This window comes from Balaenoptera musculus, chromosome 2 (assembly GCF_009873245.2).
Source record: "Balaenoptera musculus isolate JJ_BM4_2016_0621 chromosome 2, mBalMus1.pri.v3, whole genome shotgun sequence".
Lineage (NCBI taxonomy): Eukaryota > Metazoa > Chordata > Mammalia > Artiodactyla > Balaenopteridae > Balaenoptera > Balaenoptera musculus.
Window position 1 is genome coordinate 99,369,422 of NC_045786.1, and position 24,558 is coordinate 99,393,979.

Here is a 24,558-nt window from a genome sequence, read left to right on the forward strand (position 1 = left end):
CTATTTCTTTTTTTTTTTTTTCTTAAATAGGAGTATGTTCCTCGTACAAATAGTTGTAATTATATGACTTAAAATTTTACCTTGTCTCTTAAAGAATATATCACATCACTTCTATAGGGAAGAGCTTAAAGATCAATTTCCTTAGTCCCACTCTTGTTTGAATTCTCCCTTCATATATGCCAACATATGCAAACTATTTTATTGATCTCAGCTCCATGGAACAGGGGTTAGGAGATGCAAGTAAGAGAGGCAGACAGCAAAAAACACTTTTGCTTACCAGATCTATAGCACAATCAAGGCTTTAGACTATTCAGAGTGTTGAGTGGGCTCTGACAGAGAACATATAGGAGGTAATTTTAAATATAAATAAATGACCCAGTTGAATCATTAATTGTTTAGGAGCTGTAGATAAAATGGATGTTGTAGGGACTTGGGAATTGCCCAAGAAATCATATTGCAATGGGATCTATTAAACAACAAAGATGGTATTATTTGGTTCACAACAGGAAGATATATTAAGAGTCTTATGGGAATTTACAAGGTTGTTTTTACCTGGACCTGAGAGATTCAGGGGATGGAAGTTGTGAAAGCCATCATTTAAGAGGTAGCTGGAGATATCAAGTCAACAAATTTTAATAAGCACTCTTGATTAACCCTGTTCTAGGGGTAGTGGAGAATAAAATCCAAAAACATTCAATTCTGCTTTAAGTAATTTTTAATTTTTTTGGAGATATTAAGCACCCATAAATAAAACAACTGGTGAAAAAAATACAGCCCAATAAATCAAGCGTTCAAGCAATTCTCAGAGATAATGAGTGAACTGGATTTTAGATAAAGGAAAATTTATAGTGTGCTTAGTTAATGAAGAAAATGTTCTTGCAGAAGAAATGTGAACTTGACCTATAATGAAAACTAAAATTTTGTTTGGCAAGGAAAAAAAATATGTGGGAAATAAAATAGTGGAACTTATCTGAAGGAACAAGATATCCAGTTAGCAGGTTGGAAGAACAAGAATGCCACTCTAAAATATAACTTGATGTAAAAGACAACAAAGATCCTTTATAAGATTGTAGGCAGAGTTATGATGATTTGAAATCAGTATTTTGTAAGGATTTATACAGATGATTTAGAGAATAGAGAAATTGAAAGCAGGAGATTATTAAATGAAATAGGTATAAGGAGATCACTTTGACTAAGGTATTTGCAATGTGAATGTTACTGAGATTAATAAAATAAGAACTCCAAGTAACTGTTATTATGAGCTATTTATTAATTAAACAATTGGCTATCTTATTCTACCTAGTCCATCTCTCCAGGGACCCTCCATTGCTGTGGGACGAGTATAATTCCCACTTTATTTACCAAAGCCTTGAAAAGATGATTTTTCTATTTAATGTAATACAGGCAGAAGTGTCATGTGCCACATCTGAGCAGAAGTTTTAAGACTCAATGCATGATTCCACCATTGCTCTTTGTTCATCTGCTTATGTCCCAGGATAAAGAGATGATGGGGAGTGGGCTGTGCTCATGGATAAAAAGACACAATATTGTGAAGACATTAGTTATCTCCTTATTGTTGTAACATTTAACATTATGCTAATCAATATCCCAGGAAGCTTTTTGTAGAATAAACAAATTGATTATAAAATTTATATGAAATTTCAAAGGATCTGAAATCGCCAAAACAATCTGTAAGCAGAACAAATTTGTTAGGCTCACACAGTCTGTTTTCAACACTTAATATAAAGCTATAGTAACAGTTATAGTATTGTGTTTGCCTAAGAGTAGACAAGTAAATACACTGAACAGAATGGAGGGTCCAGAAGAATTTCACATATATGGTAACTGATTCTCAACAAAGCTGCCAAAATAATTCAATAGGAAAGAATAGCCTTTTTAACAAATAACAGTTTAACAACTGTTATTTGTTAAAACAATTGAATATCCATATGGAAAATAAATAAATAAATAACCTCAACCATTGAATATAACCTTACTAAAATTATTTTGAAATAGCTCCTGTAAATTAATAAGAAAAAGTTTCAATAGGGAAAAAACTGGCCAAACTAAACAGGTAATTCCTAGAATAAATTACACCTAATAACAAATAAACATATGAGAAATATTTAACCCCATTAATGGCCAAGGAACTGCATATTATAATAAAAATCAATGCCATTTTTGTACATCAAATTGATCAAAATTTAAAAGAATAATTAAGGATATTCTATATCATTGATGAATGTATGCATTGCTGTGTTAAAAACAAACAAACCCGATGTCTTGGAGATAACTGCTAAAATTAAAAATATACTTTTATTCAATGTCATTTGACTAATAAATCTTTCTTTTGAGACTCAATTCATAGAAATAAAAGCACTGGTCCTTGAAATTATGACAAAGATATTTATTTTAACAGAATAAGCAGTGGGAAAAATAAGAGAAAAAAATCTGATTACCTATTAGTAAAGGAATTGTATAAGTTACAGAATACCCTTACATTTAAAAAATGCAGCTGTCATGAAAAGAAATAGTTTAATTTGAACATACTACAATGTCTACAATGTACTGTCAAATGAAAAGCAAACTGGTCATGTGTATTTTATGATCTTAATTTTGTAAAAATCAAACAATAACAGAGTAGACTGTTTAACACTGGCTACCTCAGGGAATGAGAATAGAGAAGTACTTGATGCATTTTCTTCTTTATATGTATTTGGATATTTTTCACTTCTTACTATTTTTTATTGTAGTAAAATACACATAATATAAAATTTACCATTAGTGATATTTAGTACATTCAGAGTGTTGTGCAACTATCACCACCATCTAGTTCCAGAACATTTTATCCAAAAGGGAAACCTGTACTCATAAAGCAGACACTCCCAAATCTCCCTTCCCCAGGTCCTTGCAATTACTAATCTGTTTTCTGTCTGTATGGGTTTGTCTATTCTTGACATTTCATACAAATGGAATAATACAATATGCAGCTTTCTGTGTCAAAAACTTGTACATAAATGTTTATAGCAGCGCTATTCACAATAGCCAAAAAGGTGGAAACATCTATCAACTGATAAGTGAATAAACAAAATATGGTCTAGCCATACAATGGAATATTATTCGGCCATAAAATTGAATGAAGTATGAAGTATTGATACAGGCTACAACCTGGATGAACCTTGAAAACATTGAAAGAAGTCACATGTCTTACTCTTGAAACTATAGTTGACCTTGAACAATGTGGGGGTTAGGAGCGAGAAGTCAAAAATTTATGTGTAACTTGATAGTAAGCCCTCCGTATCCGCAGTTCCACATCCTTGGAATCAACCAGCCTCGAACTGTGTAGTATTGTCGTATTTACTACTGAAAAAAATCCACGTATAAGTGGACCTGGACAGTACTAACTTGTGTTGGTCAAGGGTCAACTATGTAACTATGTGGGTGTGTGTGTGTATATACATATAATAATGTATTGCAGGGTGTAACTCCATCCTGACAAGTAAAAAGCTGAACAGACTGAAAAAACAACAACTCCTCTAGGATATGTAAGAGAGGTGGGACACAGGGCAAACCTCTGCCTCCAAAACTGGAAAGACAGGCAGGCAAATATAGGAGTCGCCACTTACAAGAGCAGAGACTCATGAGTGGAAATGCCCCGGGAACCAGTGCAGGGTGGGAAAACTTGAACTGTAATTGACTAAATGCTGGAGGCTCAGTATGGACAACACGGAGAGTTAAAAACTAGAGGACCTGGTCATAGGGGCACGATTTTATAATATTTACCTCCAAGAGTTAGACTAGATCCTCACAGTAAATACCAGAGAAAAATCCCCTCCAGCTTCCAGCAGCGGGAGAGGAAAAGGAACCATTTTGAAATATGCCAGAGCACACTCTATTCTTAACAATGTCTGCCCCAGGAGAAACCAGTCAATCAGAGCCTAACCTGCCAGAGTATTATCAGTGCCCAACTGACCTAGAGGATGGGGACTACCCCACTCCAGTCAGCTCTGGCCTTCCATGTGGGAGAAGGGAAACACCCAACTCTAGCTCACTCTAGCCATTCTATCCCACCTAAGCAGCTTGAAAAAAAAGAGAGAAACACTTATAAAGTTCACACAGAAGCACAGTCTTACTAAAACACCAAGACCTAATCATGGGTCTATAGAAAGCTTCCTCTTACCCCAACATTTCACTACCACATTCTTTAAGGCCTGTTTAGAGCAGCTCCTTTTACGCAGGTCTGGCCATCAGGAAAAAATTACAAGGCATACCAAAAGCAAAAAAACACAATTTGAAGAGACAGAACATTAGAACCAGATATATGGAGAATATTGGAATTGTCAGACTGGGAATTCAAAACAAATGTGATTGCCATGCTAATGGATAAAGTAGAGAGCATATAAGAACAGACGGGCGATGTAAGCAGAGAGATGGAAATCCTAAGAAAGCACCAAAAGGAAATGCAAGAGATCAAAAACACTGAAACAGAAATGAAGAATGCCTTTAATGGGCTCATTAGTAGCCTGGATGTGGCTAAGGAAAGAATCTGTGAGCTTGAGGATAGCTCAAATAGAAAACTTCAAAACTGAAAAGCAAAGAGAACAAAGATTGAAAAAAGAAAAAGGAGAGAAAATCCAAAGTCTGTGGGACAACTACGAAACGTATAACATACATGTAATGAGTATAGCAGAAGGAGAAGAAAGAGAAAAAGGAACAGAAGAAATGTTTGGAATGATAATGAACCAAGCCATAGTCAAGGAACATTTCCTGTCCCTGGAGTCAGGGAAACTGATGAAATATACCCAGAAGTATTTTAGAATAGCCATGGGCCATGGCCTGCTATGTGCCTTCTGTTTCTCTGCTTTTTTAATTGTTGTGTCTGTCACAGTTAATTGATCGTAGTCTCATCATTGTATGTTGGGTGTGCGGAGAGTAGAGCAGATGATGTCTTTTTGATCCATATGAGGAAGACCTGCACGCAAGGAACCACATATAGATATCCAGAGCTGGTGGAGAAGAAAAGATCCTGGACTTCTAGCCAAATGCTATAATTGGTTGAGAATTTGGGAGTCTTGAAATTTAATTGTCATATTTTCCATGTAGGAGGAATGTAAATAATTGTATCCAGAGAGTGAACAGAGATAGACTGGAAATCACAACCAGAATATTTTACATCTCGTTCAAATAAGAAATGGATATTTCCCCAACCTCGTGAATCTTGCTTGGCTGGCCTTGCAAATTGCTTTGAGCAATAAAATCTGGTTACAGGGTTGTGTGAGTTCCAGAGGCCTGTGTGAGTTAACAGGGCTGCAGTTTTCATTTCACTGTGCTGGGATGCAGTTCCTATGTAAAGAAGCTCAGGCTAAACTACTGAATGGCGAGACACCATGTAGAAAGAGGGAGCCCCAGCCGCACCCGGGCCATTTCGACTACTAAAGCAGAGGCACCAGATATGTTAGGAGGCTATCCTGGAGGTCCCAGCACCAGCTGAGCTCCCAGATAAATGCAACTGCTTCAGTCTCTCCTGTGGACTGTGGGGTGGAGTGTACTGCATCTTTTCATTGTCAACATGGTTAAGTAAGAACTACATTTCCTATAATTCCCTTCCTTGCATAGTTCCTGGTTAGTATCCTGTAAAAGGAAATTTGGGATTTGAGAGACAGCATAAAGCAACATGAAAATGAGATGCCATGTTACACACGCTAGCAGGGCTAAAATTTAAAAGCTAATAATATCAAGTGCTGGAGAGGATGTAGAGAGCATCTGAAATTCTCACACATTATTGGTGGGAAGGCAAAATGGTATAACAACTTTGGAAAACAAGTTATCAGATTCTTTTAAAGTTAAAAATAACACTTAACATACTACCCAGCTATTCTACTAATAGATATTTGCCAAGAGGAAAGATATTTACTCAAGTCCCGTCAAAAGTGTGTACATAGTTTTTCATAGCAGCTTTATTCATAGGAGTAAAGAACTGTAAACAATTTAAATGTCCATCAACTGGTACGTGGGTAAACAAATTGTGAACTATTCCTACCATGGAACACTACTCAGCAATAAAAGGGCATGAACTACCATTACACACAACAACCTGGATGAATTTCAAAAGCAACATGCTGAGTGAAAGAAGACAAATCAAAAGACTAAATACTGTAGATTAAATTTATGAAATTTTAGAAGGGCTAAACTAGAGAGTGAGAGAACAAATCATTCATTTCTTGGGACAGGAGGTGGGAGGAGTGTATTGATTGCAAAAGGGCAAAAGGGAATTTTTTTTGGGGGAAGATGTAGATATTCTATATCTTGATTGTGGAAGTGCTTACATGGCTGTATACATTTTTTAACACTCACTGAACTCATTCGTTTAAAATAGGCTAATTTTATTGTATGTAAATTATGCCTAAATAAAGCTAATTTTTTAAAAACAAAAAAATTTTATTTTATTCCTGACACCACTACCCTCTTATATCCCTCTCCTTAGAGGTTTCTTTAAAGATATATATGTGTGTATATATTTAAATATATATACATTTAAATGTCCCTCCATGGGGTCGTATCATTTCATTTTTATACTGATATTACTTCACCACATCGTTTATAGTAGATTTTAAAGCTATTAGATTTTGTTATCTGAGATAAATGATTTTACCATATGATAGTTGATAAACAGTATATAAAGTAATTTAACAATTTTCTTATCAGAATTTGAGCATCTTTTATATAGCTAGTATTTTTTTGCACATCTTTTCCCATTTCTCTGCAGGGTTACTGGTCTTTTTATTCTCTTAGTAGCTCTCTATGTATTGATATATCATTGCTTTGTCCCAAAAAGTTGCAGATTTTTTTCTAGGTATTCATTTGTCAGCTATGCTTTTGTGTTTCTGTCATGAACACTTATGTAATCAAAATTTTCAATTTTCCCTTATTACTTATGGATTTTGAGTTATAGTTGGGAATGATTTCCTCTCCTAGATCTATAAAGAAATTCAATTTTTACATCTAAATATCTGTCCAATTTTGAATAGTTACAGGTAAGGTATGAGGAATTAATGCAATTCTTTTTCCAGTTGGCTATCCAATTATCTCAAAATCACTTGTTAAAAAGCACTTATTGCCCCCCACTCATTTTAGAAACTTCATTTATGATATACTTTATTTCCATGTTCAATTAAGTCTTTCTAGGTTTTTTAAATTTTGTTTCTTTCAATTGTTTGTATATTAATTCATTAATATAAAATTGTTTTATTTATGGCATCTTTATAGAATGTTTCCATGTACTCTAGAACTAATCCTCCCCCATCGCTCTACTTTTTAAAATGTTTCCCTGCCTCTTCTTGCATGTTTGCACGTCATTTTTCCAAAAGAATTTTGTAATCAGTTTATTTAGATCAAAGAGGACTGGTGTTAATTTGTATCTGGATTGCATTAAATTTGTGAATTAACTTAAGGAGAACTGACATCTTTATTATGTTGTGTCTTCTAATTCAAGAACGTGGTATATGTTTCCATTTGTTCAAGTCTACATTTGTGTCTTGTAGGAGGGCTTTATACTTTTCCTCACATAGGTTTTGGACACTTCCTTTAAATGTATGAATTTTTCTGGTCCCAAAAAGGGAAACAAAGGCCTTATTCTCATTTATTATTCGAGGAACTGAGAGATAACATTTGCAGACCCCAAGTCAAATAATAGATCCTACTTGTCTTATCTTTGCTGTGGTCCAAGATGAAGGTTATCCCTTACAACATCCCCATCCCATCATATTCATTCCATGTACATAAAGCACTTAAGAATAATCATGACATTTTATGATCCATCTTTAACTCTGTCCAAACCAACTTAAATGTTCTAATAACTCCCATTGGAATTTGAATATTTGTTTATTCCCCAAGGAGCAGCTTGTCTTTTTCATGCCATGTAATTTATTGAACCAATTCATATCAATACAGACATTATAAATACAAAGGTCTCAAAGACTGTGAGCCTCCTTTACCCAGAAATTAGGTAGGGGATTGATCTGAGGTCGCTCTGGAGCAGTTGTCGCTGCTTTCAGGGACTGGTTGAGTACTGGAATATTAATATGTCTGTGGAAAGGATCCTAAAATCATCTAGATCAACCAATTCATATTATATATGAAGAATCAGAGGTACCAGTTGATGCGGTGAATTATTCAATCTCACATCTAGGACAGGATTTGAATCCACATTTTCTGAATCCCAGGTCACTACTATTTTTGCTACACCAATTTAAGTGAGAGCTGTGCTGGAGACACCCATTTTAATAGCAGGTACGTGGGTACAAAAACAAATCTAGTTTCTGAAATGGGGAAAGTCAGAAGAAGAGTGTGTAGTTAAAGAAAGGGCACCATGTGTAAACTGGCCTAGTCTTGGGACAATTTATTTAGAGTATATACTTACAGCAGAGTTTTGAGAAAGAAAAGCTTGGTTTAGTGACAAGATGAAAGGGCTTTGACATGAATTTTAGGTACACATGATTTCAACTGTCTTTCAGTGTACTTTGTAAAGTCCTTTCAGATCTCAGTGAGAGTTTCCCTAAGCAGTCTAGTTTTAATGTTTACAGCATGTTACATTACATAACCTCTCCTAGGTTCTCCATTATCATCCTCTGTCTCTGCGTGAACCTGTCTCCTATATCTTCCAAGTGAACTCTAGAAACAGGAAGTTTTCTGCTTCAAACTGCTTTGGTGAAAGTCTATCAAATCCAGCAGTTAAAAAATATCTGACTTCAGGCAGCATCATATTTAAGAGTCTTTCTATTTAAAATATACTTGGAAATGTATGAAACCTTCAGGCTTTAACCAGCCTTTGAAGTATATGGCATTGGTGGCATAGAACAGGGTCATTCATGTCTGCATAACTGAAATGGAGAACTAAGAATGAGAGGCTCTTTCATTTTTATTCTGAACAATGGCCATTAGAAAAATGAAACAGATTATGTTTCTCTGTACCCATTTCCCTCACATTGTGTTCCTTTATCCCACCCACTGCAAGAAACCAGTGCCCACCTTCCTTTGCACCATTGTGTTCCCACTAATAATCAATCATAATTCTCAAACATTGTTCACTCCAGTCTTTCCCTATCATCATGATGTTTTGAAAAAGGTTATCATTCCCTTCGCCTTCAAAGTTTGGCAGCTACCTGTGAATTTTTTTTAAGTTTTTCACAAACTAAGGAGTAAATATTCAAATAGCTGAATTTTTATTTCTTTCAAGTAGATTTGCATCTTACTTGTAAGCAAATTGTGAAGTCATAAGAATTAATCTTGAATTGAATTAAGGTATCTGGAAAGGCCATGGGAGAAATATTTGAGCAATGTGAGCAGAAGAGTGATACAACAGGGAACAGTCTGATGGTGGGCAACCACTATATTATTTCAGGCAGAAAAATCTCACTTTGTGTTTGATCACTGTATTTTTCCTAGTTCTCCATCTGGAAATGCCAGAGTTCTTCCAGAAATCAGAGTGAATGGCCTGGAATAATCAGTCAGTCACAACTGAATTTATACTACAGGGTCTCTCCAGTTCTTGGAAACTCCAGATCTTCTATTTCCTGTTTTTCTCCATAGTCTATGCAGCCACTGTACTGGGGAACCTCCTCATTGTGCTCACCATCGTATCAGAGCCACGCCTGCACTCCCCCATGTACTTTCTGCTGGGCAATCTCTCCTTCACTGACATGTCTCTGGCCTCATTTGCTACCCCCAAAATGATTGCAGATTTCCTCAGTGAGCACAAAGCCATCTCTTTTGAAGGCTGCATCACCCAGATATTCTTCCTGCATCTCTTAGGGGGTGCTGAGATTGTGCTGCTGATATCCATGTCTTTTGATAGGTACGTGGCTATTTGTAAGCCTCTACGTAACTTAACCATTATGAACTGGAGAATGTGTGTTGGGCTTGTGACACTTTCCTGGATTGTGGGCATTTTCCATGCTATGAGTCAATTAGCCTTTACTCTGAATCTGCCCTTCTGTGGACCCAATGAAGTGGACAGTTTCTTTTGTGATCTCCCCCTGGTGATTAAACTTGCCTGCATAGACACATACATTCTGGGAGTTTTCATGATCTTAACCAGTGGTATATGATTGCTCTAGTGTGCTTCATTCTCTTGGTGATCTCCTACACTGTCATCCTGGTCACTGTTTGGCAACGTTCCTCTGGTGGGTCCTCCAAAGCCCTCTCCACTTGCAGTGCCCACTTCACTGTTGTGACCTTTTTCTTTGGCCCGTGCATTTTCATCTATGTGTGGCCTTTCACAAATTTCCCAATAGACAAAGTGCTCTCAGTATTTTATACCATTTTCACTCCCCTCTTGAATCCAGTAATGTATACCCTTAGAAATAAAGATGTCAAAGATTCCATGAGAAAACTTAGCAGCCATGTCTTTTCCCCCTCACTTCATTGGTCAACATAGTCATGCTATGGCAAGAAATCATTTAGTTCATGGCAGAACTATTTTCATAATCAGTCTCAGCAGTCACTGAGTTTTGGTTGTATTAAGAGTTCCTCACACAACATAATATTTACTACGGAACGTTATCAAACCGATATCCAAAACTTTACCTCACAAGGACTCACTTTTTAGAATATTCAACTCTTGTCAGATGTAGGTATTTGTTTGAGTATTGAGTAAGACATTCGCACGTTTTAAGAAAGAGCAGATTTCCTTCCAGTCTCTTATCGTTGTCTCTAAGAAAAGGGGCAAGTGTGAAAGTACCAACACCTGTACACTAAAGTAACAGTGGAATTTTTTATTGCTGACAAAGGTGCTGATGAATAAATTATTTTAGTTCAAAGGTCAGAAAAAGATCGAGGTTTCTTGGTAAGTGAAAATATTTGCTATTTAATATTTTGTAACCTATATTTGATAAGAATAAGAATGTACTTTATTTATTTCGGTTCCTAAGTTCCCTAGAGTGGATTTCACAATTTTAAACCAGTACAGTAAACACTAAGAAAATTCTTATAGTCTTATATACATATAGAAAGATTCTAGAATCATATACACCAAATCCCATCCACATTCCCGATCTACAGAAGAGGAAACTAAGATCCAAGGACACAGTAACTTTTTCAAGGTCGTGCTTTTTCAAGGCAGAATTTAGACCATTCACCTACAAACTGTTTATTTTCTAAGCAGTCAGTTATTTTGGTGCCATGATGTTTACTGTATCATTTCTGTAATCAAAAGCCATATTGTAAATAGTAAGGTCCTAAAAGATCTGGGCCATTTTCCCCCTGGCTAAACACAGTATTTGACTTAAGGAATCCATGAAACAGTGGTCCTTCAACATAGTTGATATAGCTAATAACTGGAGGCTGAGAACATAGTAATCATGTAGCAATATCTATACTTATTTCACTGATGATGAAATTGAGAATCGGGAAATAAAGTGACTTTCCCAATTTTACACACCTGTAAGATGATAGAGTCCTGCCAAGAGGGTGCCTCTTCTCTCTCTCTCTCCCCCTCTCTCAACTGGACAACGGCTAAATTATCTTCGAGAGCATTTTGGTCATTGTCATTCTGAGAGTTATACATAGGAGAAATGTTTAATGCATAAAAGTAAATCCTTGTAACCATTAATAATTATCCAATTATTCAATTATCCAGTTGCCTGGCATTGTCAAAATTTGCATAATATTGTATGTAATATTGTACAGCTTGGGTTTCAATGAGGACAGATGTATATATCAATGACTGATAGATAAATAGATTGTAAAGAGTTGAATGTAAAGGTAAATCAATTATTAGGTGAATCAATGGGCAAAAAAATGGATCTGCATGAATGGGTGGGTGGATAGAGATAGATAGAGATAGATAGATGATAGATAGATAGATAGAGATAGAGACTTACAATCATGAAGAAATGAATATACAGTTTAATATATTGCCTCAAGTTTCTATGTCTGTATGTTCAATCTGTACAACTGTAAATTGTAACTGTGTTCCTTGTTTAAAATTTTGAAAAGTTATTGAACTTGAGAGAATTGAAAAGGTATAATCTTATGTACATTTCTTGTGATGAAGTATAGTCAATTCAATTTATGAATAGGTTTAATGTCACTGGGGAGATCTACTAATGAATTATGTTAGTGAAAATATAATTTTAAAAGCCCTTTGAATATTCTCTATGAATATTATAAATCTGTCCTCCCACCTTCTCAATGCTGTTAGTTAGACCAGGTCTGCAAGTTGGATATTCATATTTCATTCTGATCAATAGCATACAGTTGGCTGATCACAATAAGGAATGCTGAATAATTTCTTGTCTATCTCAGGCTACGAATTTTGTTTTCCAATTTAGCATCTTAACATGCACACTGCTAGAATTACAGCCAAATAAATGTCATAGTTTCCATTATATGAAAATTTGCATGTGCTCTAGAATAATTACATCTAGAAATTACATTTCTACCTTAACCTGTTTTCATTTGTCTAACTGCCTGTGAAGCAAGAAGGAAGAGTTTATGATTTGGTTAAAAACGAACAGTATTTCAAGTGAAAAATGTGGTTTCAAACCTAGCACCAACATGACATTTCTTCATAAACTTCACATTACTTAACTTCAGATATTAAATATTTGGCTTAGTTTGTTTGTGTCAAAGCATGTTGAAACCTTAAAAGTCTGAGATAAATGTAAGAAACTATTAATGCCATTTCTTTCTTTGCAAGGCAGGAGCTTGTGTTTTTCTCATGGTACTCACAAACTGTCAGAATCCACAATGACTGATTGTTTCTAAAACTCTTTTCATATACCTCAGTCAATTCAAGGAGATGCAGCCTATCAGTAAACAGTTATTCACAGAAATCTCAAAGCATTAGGCAATCTAATCTAGCTTTTCCATGCCCCTCCCCACTTTTTAGCAAAGGAAAACTGAAAAGCGTTTTGTTTTCCTGCCGTACATCTTAATAAGCCACAGTCTTAGAGACATCCTAAAACTGAATATCAAGTTTTATGTTTGACAGATAGTGGTTAGACCTATGCAATTATTCTTCAAATACATACTACTTAAAAATGAGGTCCATTTTAGGTAGAAGTCTACACGGGTGGGAAGGAAAAAGGAAATGATGTTTTTAGAATCCATTCTGTCCACTTTCCACAAAACAGTTGCAACAAACAATTAATTTACTTTTATTATCCTCATGTTAGAGATTAAAAAGGGATAGAGAGGTAAAGTGACTCTCCCAGGTTAGTACAACTAGGAAATGACAGATTCAAGAGTTAATTCTAAGTTCCATGTATGCTTAGAGCAATGATCTTTGCTCCTTATAGTGATTCAGCCTTGAACTAGTTTTATGAATTCTCTGGACTTTAGGTTCTTCAACTGTTAGGGAAATTGATTGACCAGCTGATTTTCAAAGACTTTCTTGTAATAAAAATCATATTTAACATAATCATTAATACACCAAATTAGGGAGAATTGTGCAATATATTTCTTAAATTATTATCATCTTTTCTTCCCACATGCTACATTATATTGTATACTCATATACTCACACTGAGACTAATAATATTTTGGGATAATTTATTTGGAAATGAAAAATTTATCATGAATTTAATAGTTAATAATTTTCCAAACGCTTAGTCTTGGTATTAATGAATTCATCAAATCTATGATATTCAGCCAGGTATTGAAAGCCAGTCAGATTCAAGTAGTTTACTTGCCATGGTTTAAACTTTACAAATTGTCATCTGATTAACTATTTGCTATATCAATTATCAAGGGCGATAGTGATCTATATACCCATTAAGAAAAGGTATTATTAAATCCTGGATCCTCTAAGCTGTTCTCTTTTGTTCAAAGTTGAGTCAGAACTCAAATAATTGGACCCACTGAGTCAAGATCTTTCAACAATATTCAAATGAACTTCTTCATAATATCAGTTTTCCATGAAAATATTCCAATGCCATGAAAAAACCTGTTACGCCCAACACTCTTAATTTAAATTCTGCAAGTGGACACCATCAGAATACCACAAGGCTGTGCAACTGAGTGAGAATGTTCTGGGTCAAAAGACAAAAGAGCAATATTTTTTCTCGGGCTTCTCTAAGTAGTCTTAATCTGATGTATATTTGTAGAATTCAGGAGTCCATGAATTCCTGAATATATGTTCACAATTTTGATGATTTGTGCATTTTTCCATAAAAATAACCTATAAATTTCAACAGATTTTTCAAATGGACTCATAATTGCAAAATGCTTGCAAACACTGCACTAACATTTAGGCAAGATACTTCACATCTCTCAGCTCTGGCTTATTTTCATGAATTTAGACTAAATGAATAGATTCTAACTTTAATTTTCTATTGTTCTGAGAACAAAGCTGATGATACAAAATCTCAGACAGAGATCTCTGCTCTTTGCACTGGATATATTAGAGTAGTTTTCCCAAGATTTAAATATTGGTTACTTACTTCTTCTTAACAGCTGTCTTCACTTCCTGGTTTGTCAGCGTATAGATAAGTGGATTCAGAAACAGAGTTAAGATGGTATAGAAAAGAGAGAGAAATTTGTCCACCAGGAAGTCTGTGAAAGGCCACACATAGATGAAGATGCAGGGCCCAAAGAACATTCACATAACTATGAAATGTGCTGTACAGGTAGAAAAAGCCTTAGATGATCCTGTGGAGGAGAGGTCCTTGATAGTGACAAGAACAATGATGTAGGAAGTGAGCAAAAGCAGAAAACTTATAAGAGCAATCACACCACTGGTTGAAATCATGAAGATTCCAAGAACATATATATCTATACACGCCAGCTGGATGACTAAAGGAAGGTCACAGAAGAAACTGTCTATAACATTGGGACCACAGAAGGGTAAATAGAGGGTAAAAGCTAACTGGCTCACTGTATGCAGGAAGCCCACCGTACAAGAAGTTACCACAAGCCCAACAAACACTCTTTGGCTCTTAATTGATGAATAATGGAGAGGTTTGCATATGGCAATGTACCTGTCAAAAGACATGGAGATGAGCAGCACAATCTCAGTCCCAGTGAAGAGGTGCAAAAAGAAGATCTGAGAAATGCAGCCCTCAAAGGAGATGGTCTTGTGCTGAGCAAGGAAGTCCATGATCATCTTTGGAGTGGCGAAGGAGGACAGGCACATGTCAATGAGAGACAGGTTGCTGAGTAGGAAGTACATGGGGGAGTGAAGGTGTGGGGTGGACAGGACCATGAGCAAAATCAGGCAGTTGCCCAACATGGTCATTAAGTAGAAAAAGGAAAACATCACAAAAAAGAAAATCTGGAGCTCAGGAGAATCAATAAGTCCAAGTAACACAAATTCAGACACTCTGGAATAGTTAACCCCCTCCACTGATATGCAGGCTCTGCTCTATAATGACAAAGTGGTACAAAATGACAGAGCTAGAAAATGTGATACTTCTATATATACATATGAAGGAGTCATGATATCAGTTAATAATTCAGAATGCTGATTACCTAAAATCCAACTAATAACTATCTCAGTAAGATTTTTCTTTTTGGAACCACTTAACAATTGCTGTCAGAAACTTCTACAAATGGACAACTTCTTGATTTTGATCAGTATCAAGTACATGCAGGGTTATACTCATCACATACCCACACAGTAATATTCCCTTCTGAATACTGACTAAGGAGTTATATAATCCATAGTTGTAGAGGAAGATTATACTAAGTGAGTGTGCTCTACTTAATAAGTCAGGTAAATAAAAATTTCAATGAGAGTTAAATTCTCCAAGTTTTCTCTTAAACCAAATAAAATGCAATTATGTTGAATCCACTATTGTTGAACACTGGATTTAAATAACAGTTTAACATAATGATTTCAGGAAACCCATTTATTATCCTATGAGAGTGATAAATTATTTTTTCTTTAAGTGACTTCCTGTTTTCTCAACTACAGAAGAATCCAGTTCCTTTCCAATTTCATTTGCACATTTTCAATTGCTTTGTCAGTGTTAATAGTACTATTTTAACTATTAATATATAAATGATAAATTAATTTCTTAATTTCATAAAATTACTGATGACCAAAATGTATACCTGTAACATATGAGAGTTATTCTCAACTTTTTTACTTTTATGATCTTATTGATATCTTTTTTTAAAAAGAGCAAGAAAATCCCTCCTTTACTTCTCCACATGTTACTCAAACAGAGCTAATTTTTTAGACTAGAAAAAAGAAAGAAAGATTCTAAGACAAATCCAGGAAATGTACGAAATGAGTGTCTATCCTTTTGTAGTACCAGCATATAAGATGCTCAAAACAAAACAAAGCAAACAAAAAACCCACATTAATTATCGTATGTCAAAGTGATACCCGAGCCAACTGAAAGAGAAAAAAAAAAAAAAGACACTTTAGGGACTCAGACTAATTTTTCAAAATTGAGTTTTTGGTTTACAGCAGATTGCAAGTTCTGCAAATATCTCCTATAACGTTTTCGTCTAAGTGACCTCCTGTTTTCCCACATGGAGAAAATCTGGCTTCATCCTCATTTACTTGCAAATATTCAAATTTTTCTGTCAATGTTGATAAATATTTTTAAGATTTGTCAAAGAACAATATTCCAGAAATCTTAAAACTGAACTGTGGCAAAGTGGTTAAGAGGGTTAAGGTGTTCTTAACCTGCTGTATGACCTTGATCATACATTAGTAGCCTCTCTAAGATTTGGCCTCTTTACCTGTGAGAATTAAATTAGACAGTCTATATAAAGCATTAAGCATATGTCCTGAGCAACATTCAAGAATTCTCTAGGCTTCAAAATTCGAATTTTGGAATACTGTTCAGAAATAATCTGCTTGTTTTATTTCATGAATAGTAATAATAATAATTTCAGTAAAAATATTTTAGCCTAGTTTCAATTCAGTGACTTGGAAAAAGATATGGGCTTCCAAAATCATTTCATCTTTTTGAAGTTAAATTACTTCTTATAAAAATTACATGAGTATCTTGATATATTAAAGGCATTAAAATTTCTCAACCTCAGATATTTAAATATTCCTTCCATTTTCCTGACTTAAAATGTAATTAATGAGAACACAAAAATTATTATCATACCTAATTTAAATTTATATACATATATAGTGAATATATTATGCATTCATTATAAGTATTCACTTATAGTTGTCAGGTTTTTTTCTCCTTTCATCTTCAGAAGGGCATCTCTAATACCTGTTCAATTGAATCACTCATCTTTATGTCTTCAAATTATATATATTTTTCTTTACTACTCCTCTATTATTTTTGATTTACACAGTAATTAAATGAAAATTGTCTGCTACCTGAAGAACACGAATTACAACTGCTTCTCAAGATCTTTATATTATTTTCAGCTTTTAACCTACCAGCTGTGCATCAGAAATCAAAAACACCAAATCCTTCGAGATTCACAAAACTACTGAAATCACCATAGTCCTTAGTAAGCATCAGAAGCCTGGAGTGTGGATATATATTTTCTCCAGTCTTGTTATAAAAGCCACTAGAAAGCAGGGGCATTTAGGAAGATCAGGGATTAAGCACTACAGTCTGCTTGCAGTAGGAGTCATTAAAATGTTGAGCTGACTTTTCCCAAAGTTGGAACAAGAGCTGTGGAGTATGTCTTCACTATTTAAAGTGAGGACACACATTCATGATGAAGCAGTATTAATCAGAGAAAAAGCACAGTGGGACTGGTCTTGAGAAAATCTTTGAGCAGTCATTTAAGGAGCAAAACATTGCTCCTTTGATTACGGAAATATTCCCACCTTTATACCCCAGTGTTCAATGTCACAATGTTGGAAAATTACTCTTTTGGGCTAAGGTACTTTATCACCTGCAAACTCTTGCTTACTAGAAGAATCATGTAAAGAAAGAAGCCTGCATTAAATTTTCTGACAGGGCATCAAAAATTAGTACAGGCTAACATGTATAATGATAGCTGCCACCCAGGTGGATGAAATCAGGGGAAGGAGAAGTAGGAAAGCTCAAAGTAACTGGAAGAAGTGAAGACAGGTGCTGTGCAAGTAGCCTAAAGGAATGGTGTAAGAATTATATTATACAAATGTAAAGCATTCAGCACAATGCCTGGCACAGAGAAAATGATGAATAAAATATAGTAGAAAGCAGAGGTGATTATAATTATTAACATTATTTTTTAAAAAAGTTCATGACATGTAATTCAGGAAGATATTAGGTGTGAAATCTCAACCGTAAACTATAACTGAGGGTCTTGCCATATTTACCTGAAGGTCAATCATTCAACCGCAACTTGCTCTCCAAACACAACTTTCTTCCCAAATTTCCTCAGTGATTTGAACTCTTCACAACTACCACAACTAGCCTACATTCTTCATAAGACTGATAATAGAGCCCAGGAAAATCCTCCCTAGCTGACCACATTCCTTGCAGGCTTTGAAATAAGAAAAAAATCAACTGTTTTTAAGATGTTTTTGTTTTATTTCTGTTCTGTAAAGAGAAAGGAAGGAAATGACTTTAAAACAAAACAAAACAAAAAAGCCCAACCAACACAAGTTGCAAAGACTCGGTAAATCTAAAATATCTGCCCTGGTTTAAAACAAAAGATAAGTGTATATAATTATTACTAGAGTTATTCCGGAAAAGGCAAGAGGATTAACAAAAAAATAATAGAAATAAAAGATAATTCAGAAAGAGCACTGAAGGAGTTTGGGGGCATAATAAAACTGTTCTATATCTTGGTTGTGTTGGTGGTTACATGAACCTATACATGTGTTAAAATTCATAGAACTGCGTACCAAAAGAAACCAAACCCAATTTCACTTTAAAATAATTTATAAAATAGAATTTTGAAAAGCAAAACCAAATAACTCAGTACAGTGGCTAGTTACGAAATAAGCAAATAAAACCAATAGCTTTCTTATAAACCAACAATTACTTGTTAAAATATATGGTTAAAAATGAGTTTATTTAGATGAGCAATAGGATATATAAAGTCAATAGAAATAATATTAATCAGAAATGTATCTCTATGACCAAAGCTATGCTACTCTACAAAAGGGGAAAACAACTTGAATAAATGAAATACATACAGTTTTATTGGAAGGAGAAACTCAATATTGTTCAGCACATAAATTCCAATAAACTCTCTAAATTTTTTTGACTTAACAAAATAATATTCAAAAATTTTCTAGAGGTAAATCAGGTAAAATTAGTCAGGAATTAGAAGTAATATTTCTAATATGCAGTATTATAAGATGATAATATTTAAATAATATAGAAAAAGCATGGGATACAACTAATTAATGTAAGGGATCTGAGAGGACAAAAAATAGGTATAGATCCAAGGATACACAAGACTTTACAATATTATAATGTTTACAGTATTATAACTTTAATTGGCAAAAGGGACTTTACATTTTGCCTCAATTTTTTAAAAATGTGATTTTAGGGAAAAAAACACATTTAATCAATAGATATGGTTTGCAATGGTCCAAATTGAAAGCTATAATAAATATAACACTTTTGTCTTTTCCAAATAGTAAATCTTTAAAAGAAAGCAAGTACTACTCTTAGAAATAGCAAGGACAGATAATTCCATATATTGTTGGTGGAAAATTAAATCAACAGAATTTCACTATACATCAAAGGTTATACCTTGTGACCTACTAATTGTACAAACTTTATTCCCAGAGAGTACTCAAATAAGAGTGAAAGGTAGTATTTAAAACATTTTTGTATAAACTTAGCTTATAATAGCAAAATTCTAAATATACAAAAGTAGAGGATTATTTAAATAAATAATAATAATAAATGGTAATTGAATAATTCATAGTCATTTGAGTATTATGATCTATATTTACTTATTTAAAACATACCTATAATATTAAGAGAAAAGGACAAATTATAAACTACATATATAATATGACCCAATTTTTATAAAAATAATAATGTGTTTATATATGTAAAACTGACAAAATTTTAATATTAGATATTTCTGAATGGTGGAATTAGATGTAATTTTCATATTATTCTTTAATTCACTTATTTAATATTTACAAGCACCTTCTTTGTGCCAGGCAGTGGTCAAAACAAATAAATTTTTGCTTTCATGGATGTTACATACCATAGTGGAAAAAGACAGGCAATAAAATAAGTATGTGCAACATATGTCCTATTAAAAGGTGATAAGTGCTGTGGACAAAAGTGATGCAAGGAAGTGGGACAGGGACTGCTGTGGGAGTGGGTTGCAATTTTCAATAGGGTAGTCAGGAATGGTCTTGCATGAAAGGTGACATTTGAGGACAGGTCAAATTTGAGGAAATTATAAAGTAAGTCATGCCAAAATCCTGGGAAAGCACACTCCAGACTGAAGAAACAGCAAGTCAGAGGTTCTGAGGTGGAGTTTGGGGGGAGGGGAGGCGTATCTAAGGATCAGGAGGCCAGAAGGAGCGAACAGAATGAGTGAGATGGGATATAGTAGGATAAGGGGTCAGAGAGTGGAAAGCTGTAGGAGTTGGGGCATATGGATAGGGTCATGTGGACCTTTACAGATAAACAAGAAAAAGTTTAGCTCTTTAAGTAACAGAGAAGTCATCAATGGTTTTGAGAAGACAAAGATGATGTGACTATATTTTAACCAGATCATTCTGGATGCTCAGCTGAGAATTAACGAAGATGGGACAAAAACAGAAGACCAATAAAGAGGCTACAGCTCTAACATGGGCAAGAGATGATGGTGGCATGGGTCTAGGTGGTAGAGTTTGGGTCTAGGTGGTAGAGTTTGGGTCTGGCAATTTCATGATGGCAGAGCTAATCCAGACTTGTTAACAGATTGGATGTGGAATATGAGAGAAAATATTTGTAAAGTATTACAAATCCAAGATTTTGGACCAGAGACCGGAAAATAGAATTACAATTAACTGAGATTGGGTTGTGGGGTGGGGAGAGGGCTGTGGTGAAGATCAGGAATCAGTCTGGGATATTATGTGTAAGGTGATACTAGGACATGAAAGCAGAGCTGCAGCAGGGGCACAGGCTGCTGGAGAGAGGAGCCTAGCGTTCATGAGAAAGATAAGTGTAGAGATTATCGATATATAGATGGGATTTAAAGACAAGAAAGCTGGGTAGCTAAAGAGAAACTCTCAAAGAAGAACGAGGGAACAGCTGCTTAGGTGCAGGGGAGACCATGAAAGTGGCGAGTCCTGGGAGTGCAGTGATCCACTGTGTCAAATGCTATTCAGAGGTCAAATACGATGAGACCTGACTCAGGATCATTACTATCTTTGGTGATCATGACAAGAGTTATTTTATTGGCATGATTGGGTGAGTTGAAAAGGAAAGACATCGGAAGCAGAGAGTATAAACATGCCAGCCTGAAAAGATTAATACTACATAGTGTATGAGTCCAACTATATGGCATTCTGTAAACAGCAAAATTATAGAAATAGTAAAAAGGTCAGTGGTAGTCAGGGGCTTGAGGGGATAAGGAAGAGAGGGAGGGATGAATAGGTGGAGCACAGGGGATTTTTAGGGCAGCAAAACTACTCTGTATGATACTGCAATGATGGATAAATAACATGCCTTTGTCAAGATCCATAGAAATGTAGAGAAAATGTGAACCCTAATATAAACTATGGACTTTATTTTAAAATAATGTATCAATATTGGTTCATCAATTGTTACAAATGTACCACACCAATGCAGATATTAATAGGGGAAAGTATGTATATATGGTGGGGGGCAGAGGGTATATAGAAACTCTATATTTTTTGCTCAACTTTCCTATAAACCTAAAACTGCTCTTTACAAGTCTATTAACATTTCCAAACTACTCTTGAGCTTTGCTGTAAAGGGAAGGAGAGAAATGAGGTAAGCTGTGGAAGGAGAAAGTTGACACAAAGGTTTTATTTAAGATGAAAGAAATATGGTTATATGCTAAGGGAACGCAAAAGGGAGAAAAAGTTAATGGTGCAGAAGGAAAAAAGGAGTAATGGCCCTTCGTAGGAAGGAGGGGATGGATTCTGATGCACAGATGGAGAAGTCAACTTTTGTAGGAGCAGCATCAGACCACCCAGTCTCAGGAGAGATGCAGGTATATAAGGGTAGTAGCTTGAGGAATTCTCTTCGGCTCCTTCTCTCAATGAAATAAGAAGCTACATGATAAGCTGAGAGTGGGGATGGGGAAGGAGACACTTGAGAAAAGAGAACACCTTTTCCATAATCTGAATATTTTTACCATGCACATGATTTATATTCATAAACATTTTAATTTTGACTATTTTTAAATAAAATATAAAAAATTAATCCCCTGCATTTTTGGTTCCAGGTTTGTTTTGGATGCCACCCATTCAATGTATTCAGAAGAAACTTGAATTTGGTTAAGCCAATTAGGCAGAGAAGCAGTATCAGGAGAGGCTTCTGTTTTTCTAGGGAGATCTGATAGGTGCACAGTGGCTCTGGATCATCATCTTGACCCTAGGCCTAGGCTAACATGGTGGTATTTTTCAGACAACAGATGGCAAAGGTTGTAGCAAGAACAGCTCTCTTGACAACCTGGTCTCCTGTGCTGTTCTGGGAGCCATCTCTGGATATCCAGCCTATAGTCTGTTCTTCCAGACTTTGCAACAGTTCATAAGCATGTAATTCTCTATATTAAATCATATTTCTTAAACTAAGTAGAATGCAATAGATTCCTGACTGGTCCACCAAAGAACCATCATCATTACACTCAGTGTGAAATCAATTAAGGATGAGATCAACAAACAGCTAGGAGTCATAAACATCTGCTAAGATTAATCATGAAGTCATGGAGAAAAGAAATGTTTCCATGACCTTTTTCTCATGAAAATGACCTGCTTTCTTTGCCTTCCTCTACATACTCATGGAAGAAAAATTTACAGTTTAATTCCTTTTAAAATATAAGTATAATATCTCTTTTAGTGATATTTTTCAACTCTTTGATATCTTCAGAATCTTGAGTTTACATCCCTAAATCATTTTTGAAACCATAGTAAAGAAATTACTCTGTTGCTTAGAATGGTTACCCTTATTATAGTTATTCAAAAAAAAATGAAACTCTTTATATTCACTTTATAGACCCATATATGTGTTGGACACTATGAGTATCTACAACATGAACTCTAATCGTTTAAACATTCACTTATTATAACCCAGTCAATTTGACCTATGCTGTGATCCTCAAATATACCAAGTTCATTACTATCTTCAGATTTTTGCAATACCTGTTCCATCTGCCTAGAAGGTTCTGCCTGCCGATGTTTGTGTAGTTGGCATATTCCATTTATCCAGATATCAGGCAAAACATCACCTCCTCATAAAGGCCCTGCTTCAAGACTAAAAGTAAATTCATTACCCACATCTCACACTTGTTATCAAATATTTTGCTTCTCTTTATACTATCTTCAGGAATATATGTCTTCTTGAAAACATGCTGTTTATTTTCTACATTGTTGGCTGTCTATTCCTACTAGATTGTAATTTCAGAGAGCAATAACTTTACCTATCTCAATATAGCTCTTTCTCCCAGGGCCTAGAATAGTCTTGACAAATGGGAGGTGATCAATAAATGTAGTGTTTAAAAAATGAATAAGTTAATTTCAGATGAAATTCTCCAGTCTTGGTTTTCTTATTCATTTTTCCCACTTTTTATCAGGCTAAGTGCTGATTAAACAACATTTTCACTGAAGCTTTTACTTCCTGGTTGTTAAGGGTATAAATCACAGCGTTCAACAAAGGAAAGATTACAGTGTGAAAGAGAGAAACCAACCACCTTGTCAGCTGGGAAGGCTCTGAAGGGGCAGGTGTAGATGAAGATGCCAGGCCCAAAAATAAGAAATATAACGATGATATGGGTGGTGCATGTGGACACAGCCTTGCTCTTCCCCTCAAAGGAGGAACCACATTCACGGCAGAAGGTGACTGCATAGGAGGCCAGAAGCCTCAAGAAACACAGGAGGGTGAGCAGACCACTGTTGAAGACCATCAAGAGCTCCACCACAAAGGTGTCTGTGCAGGCCAGCTTGATGACCTGTGGCACATCACAGAAGAAGTTGTCCAGTCAGTTTGGGTCACAGAAGGGCAAGCGGAGGATGAAGCCCACCTGGATAATGGAGTGGACAAAGTCTCCAAGCCACAGAGCCAACAGCAAGGCATAGCAGGTTCTAGGGTTCATGACAGTTGAATAGTGTAAAGGACGACAGATGGCAATGTAGCGGTCAAATGCCATCACAACAAGGAGTAACCCCTCCCCTCCTCCAAGGAAGTGCAAGAAAAAGGGCTGAATGATGCAGCCTCTATAGGAGATAACCTTCTTCTCAGAGAGGAAGTCCACCAGCATCCTGGGAGCCACAATGAAGGAGTAGGATGCATCCAGGAAGGCCAAGTTGCCCAGAAAGTAGAGGGGGGCTGTGAGGCCAGGGTCTGACCTGATGGTGAAGATGATGAGGAAATTGCCAGGGAGGATGAGGCAGAAAATTAAAACTAGCACAAAGACCAGGAGCTGAATATTTTGAGACTGGGTCAGACCAGCAAGAATAAATTCTGTCACCACATTACTGTTCTCATGCTCCAT

At 35.4% G+C, this 24,558-nt stretch overlaps 2 protein-coding genes and 1 pseudogene across 2 annotated transcripts; 1 reads left to right on the forward strand and 2 right to left on the reverse strand.

Annotated features, from left to right (window-relative positions):
* Positions 1-9,488: 9,488 nt before the first annotated feature.
* On the forward strand, positions 9,489-10,435 carry LOC118889864 (olfactory receptor 4K3-like). Its single transcript, XM_036842019.1, is given in 2 exon segments — positions 9,489-10,100; positions 10,103-10,435. Coding segments are annotated over 2 exon segments (945 nt in total).
* Positions 10,436-14,599: 4,164 nt separating this feature from the next.
* Positions 14,600-15,133, reverse strand: LOC118890996 (olfactory receptor 4K3-like). The gene has a single exon (XM_036844508.1). The coding sequence runs from the start codon at positions 15,131-15,133 to the stop codon at positions 14,600-14,602; it is 534 nt and encodes a 177-aa protein (XP_036700403.1).
* An 8,503-nt stretch (positions 15,134-23,636) lies between these two features.
* LOC118890993 lies at positions 23,637-24,558 on the reverse strand (annotated as a pseudogene).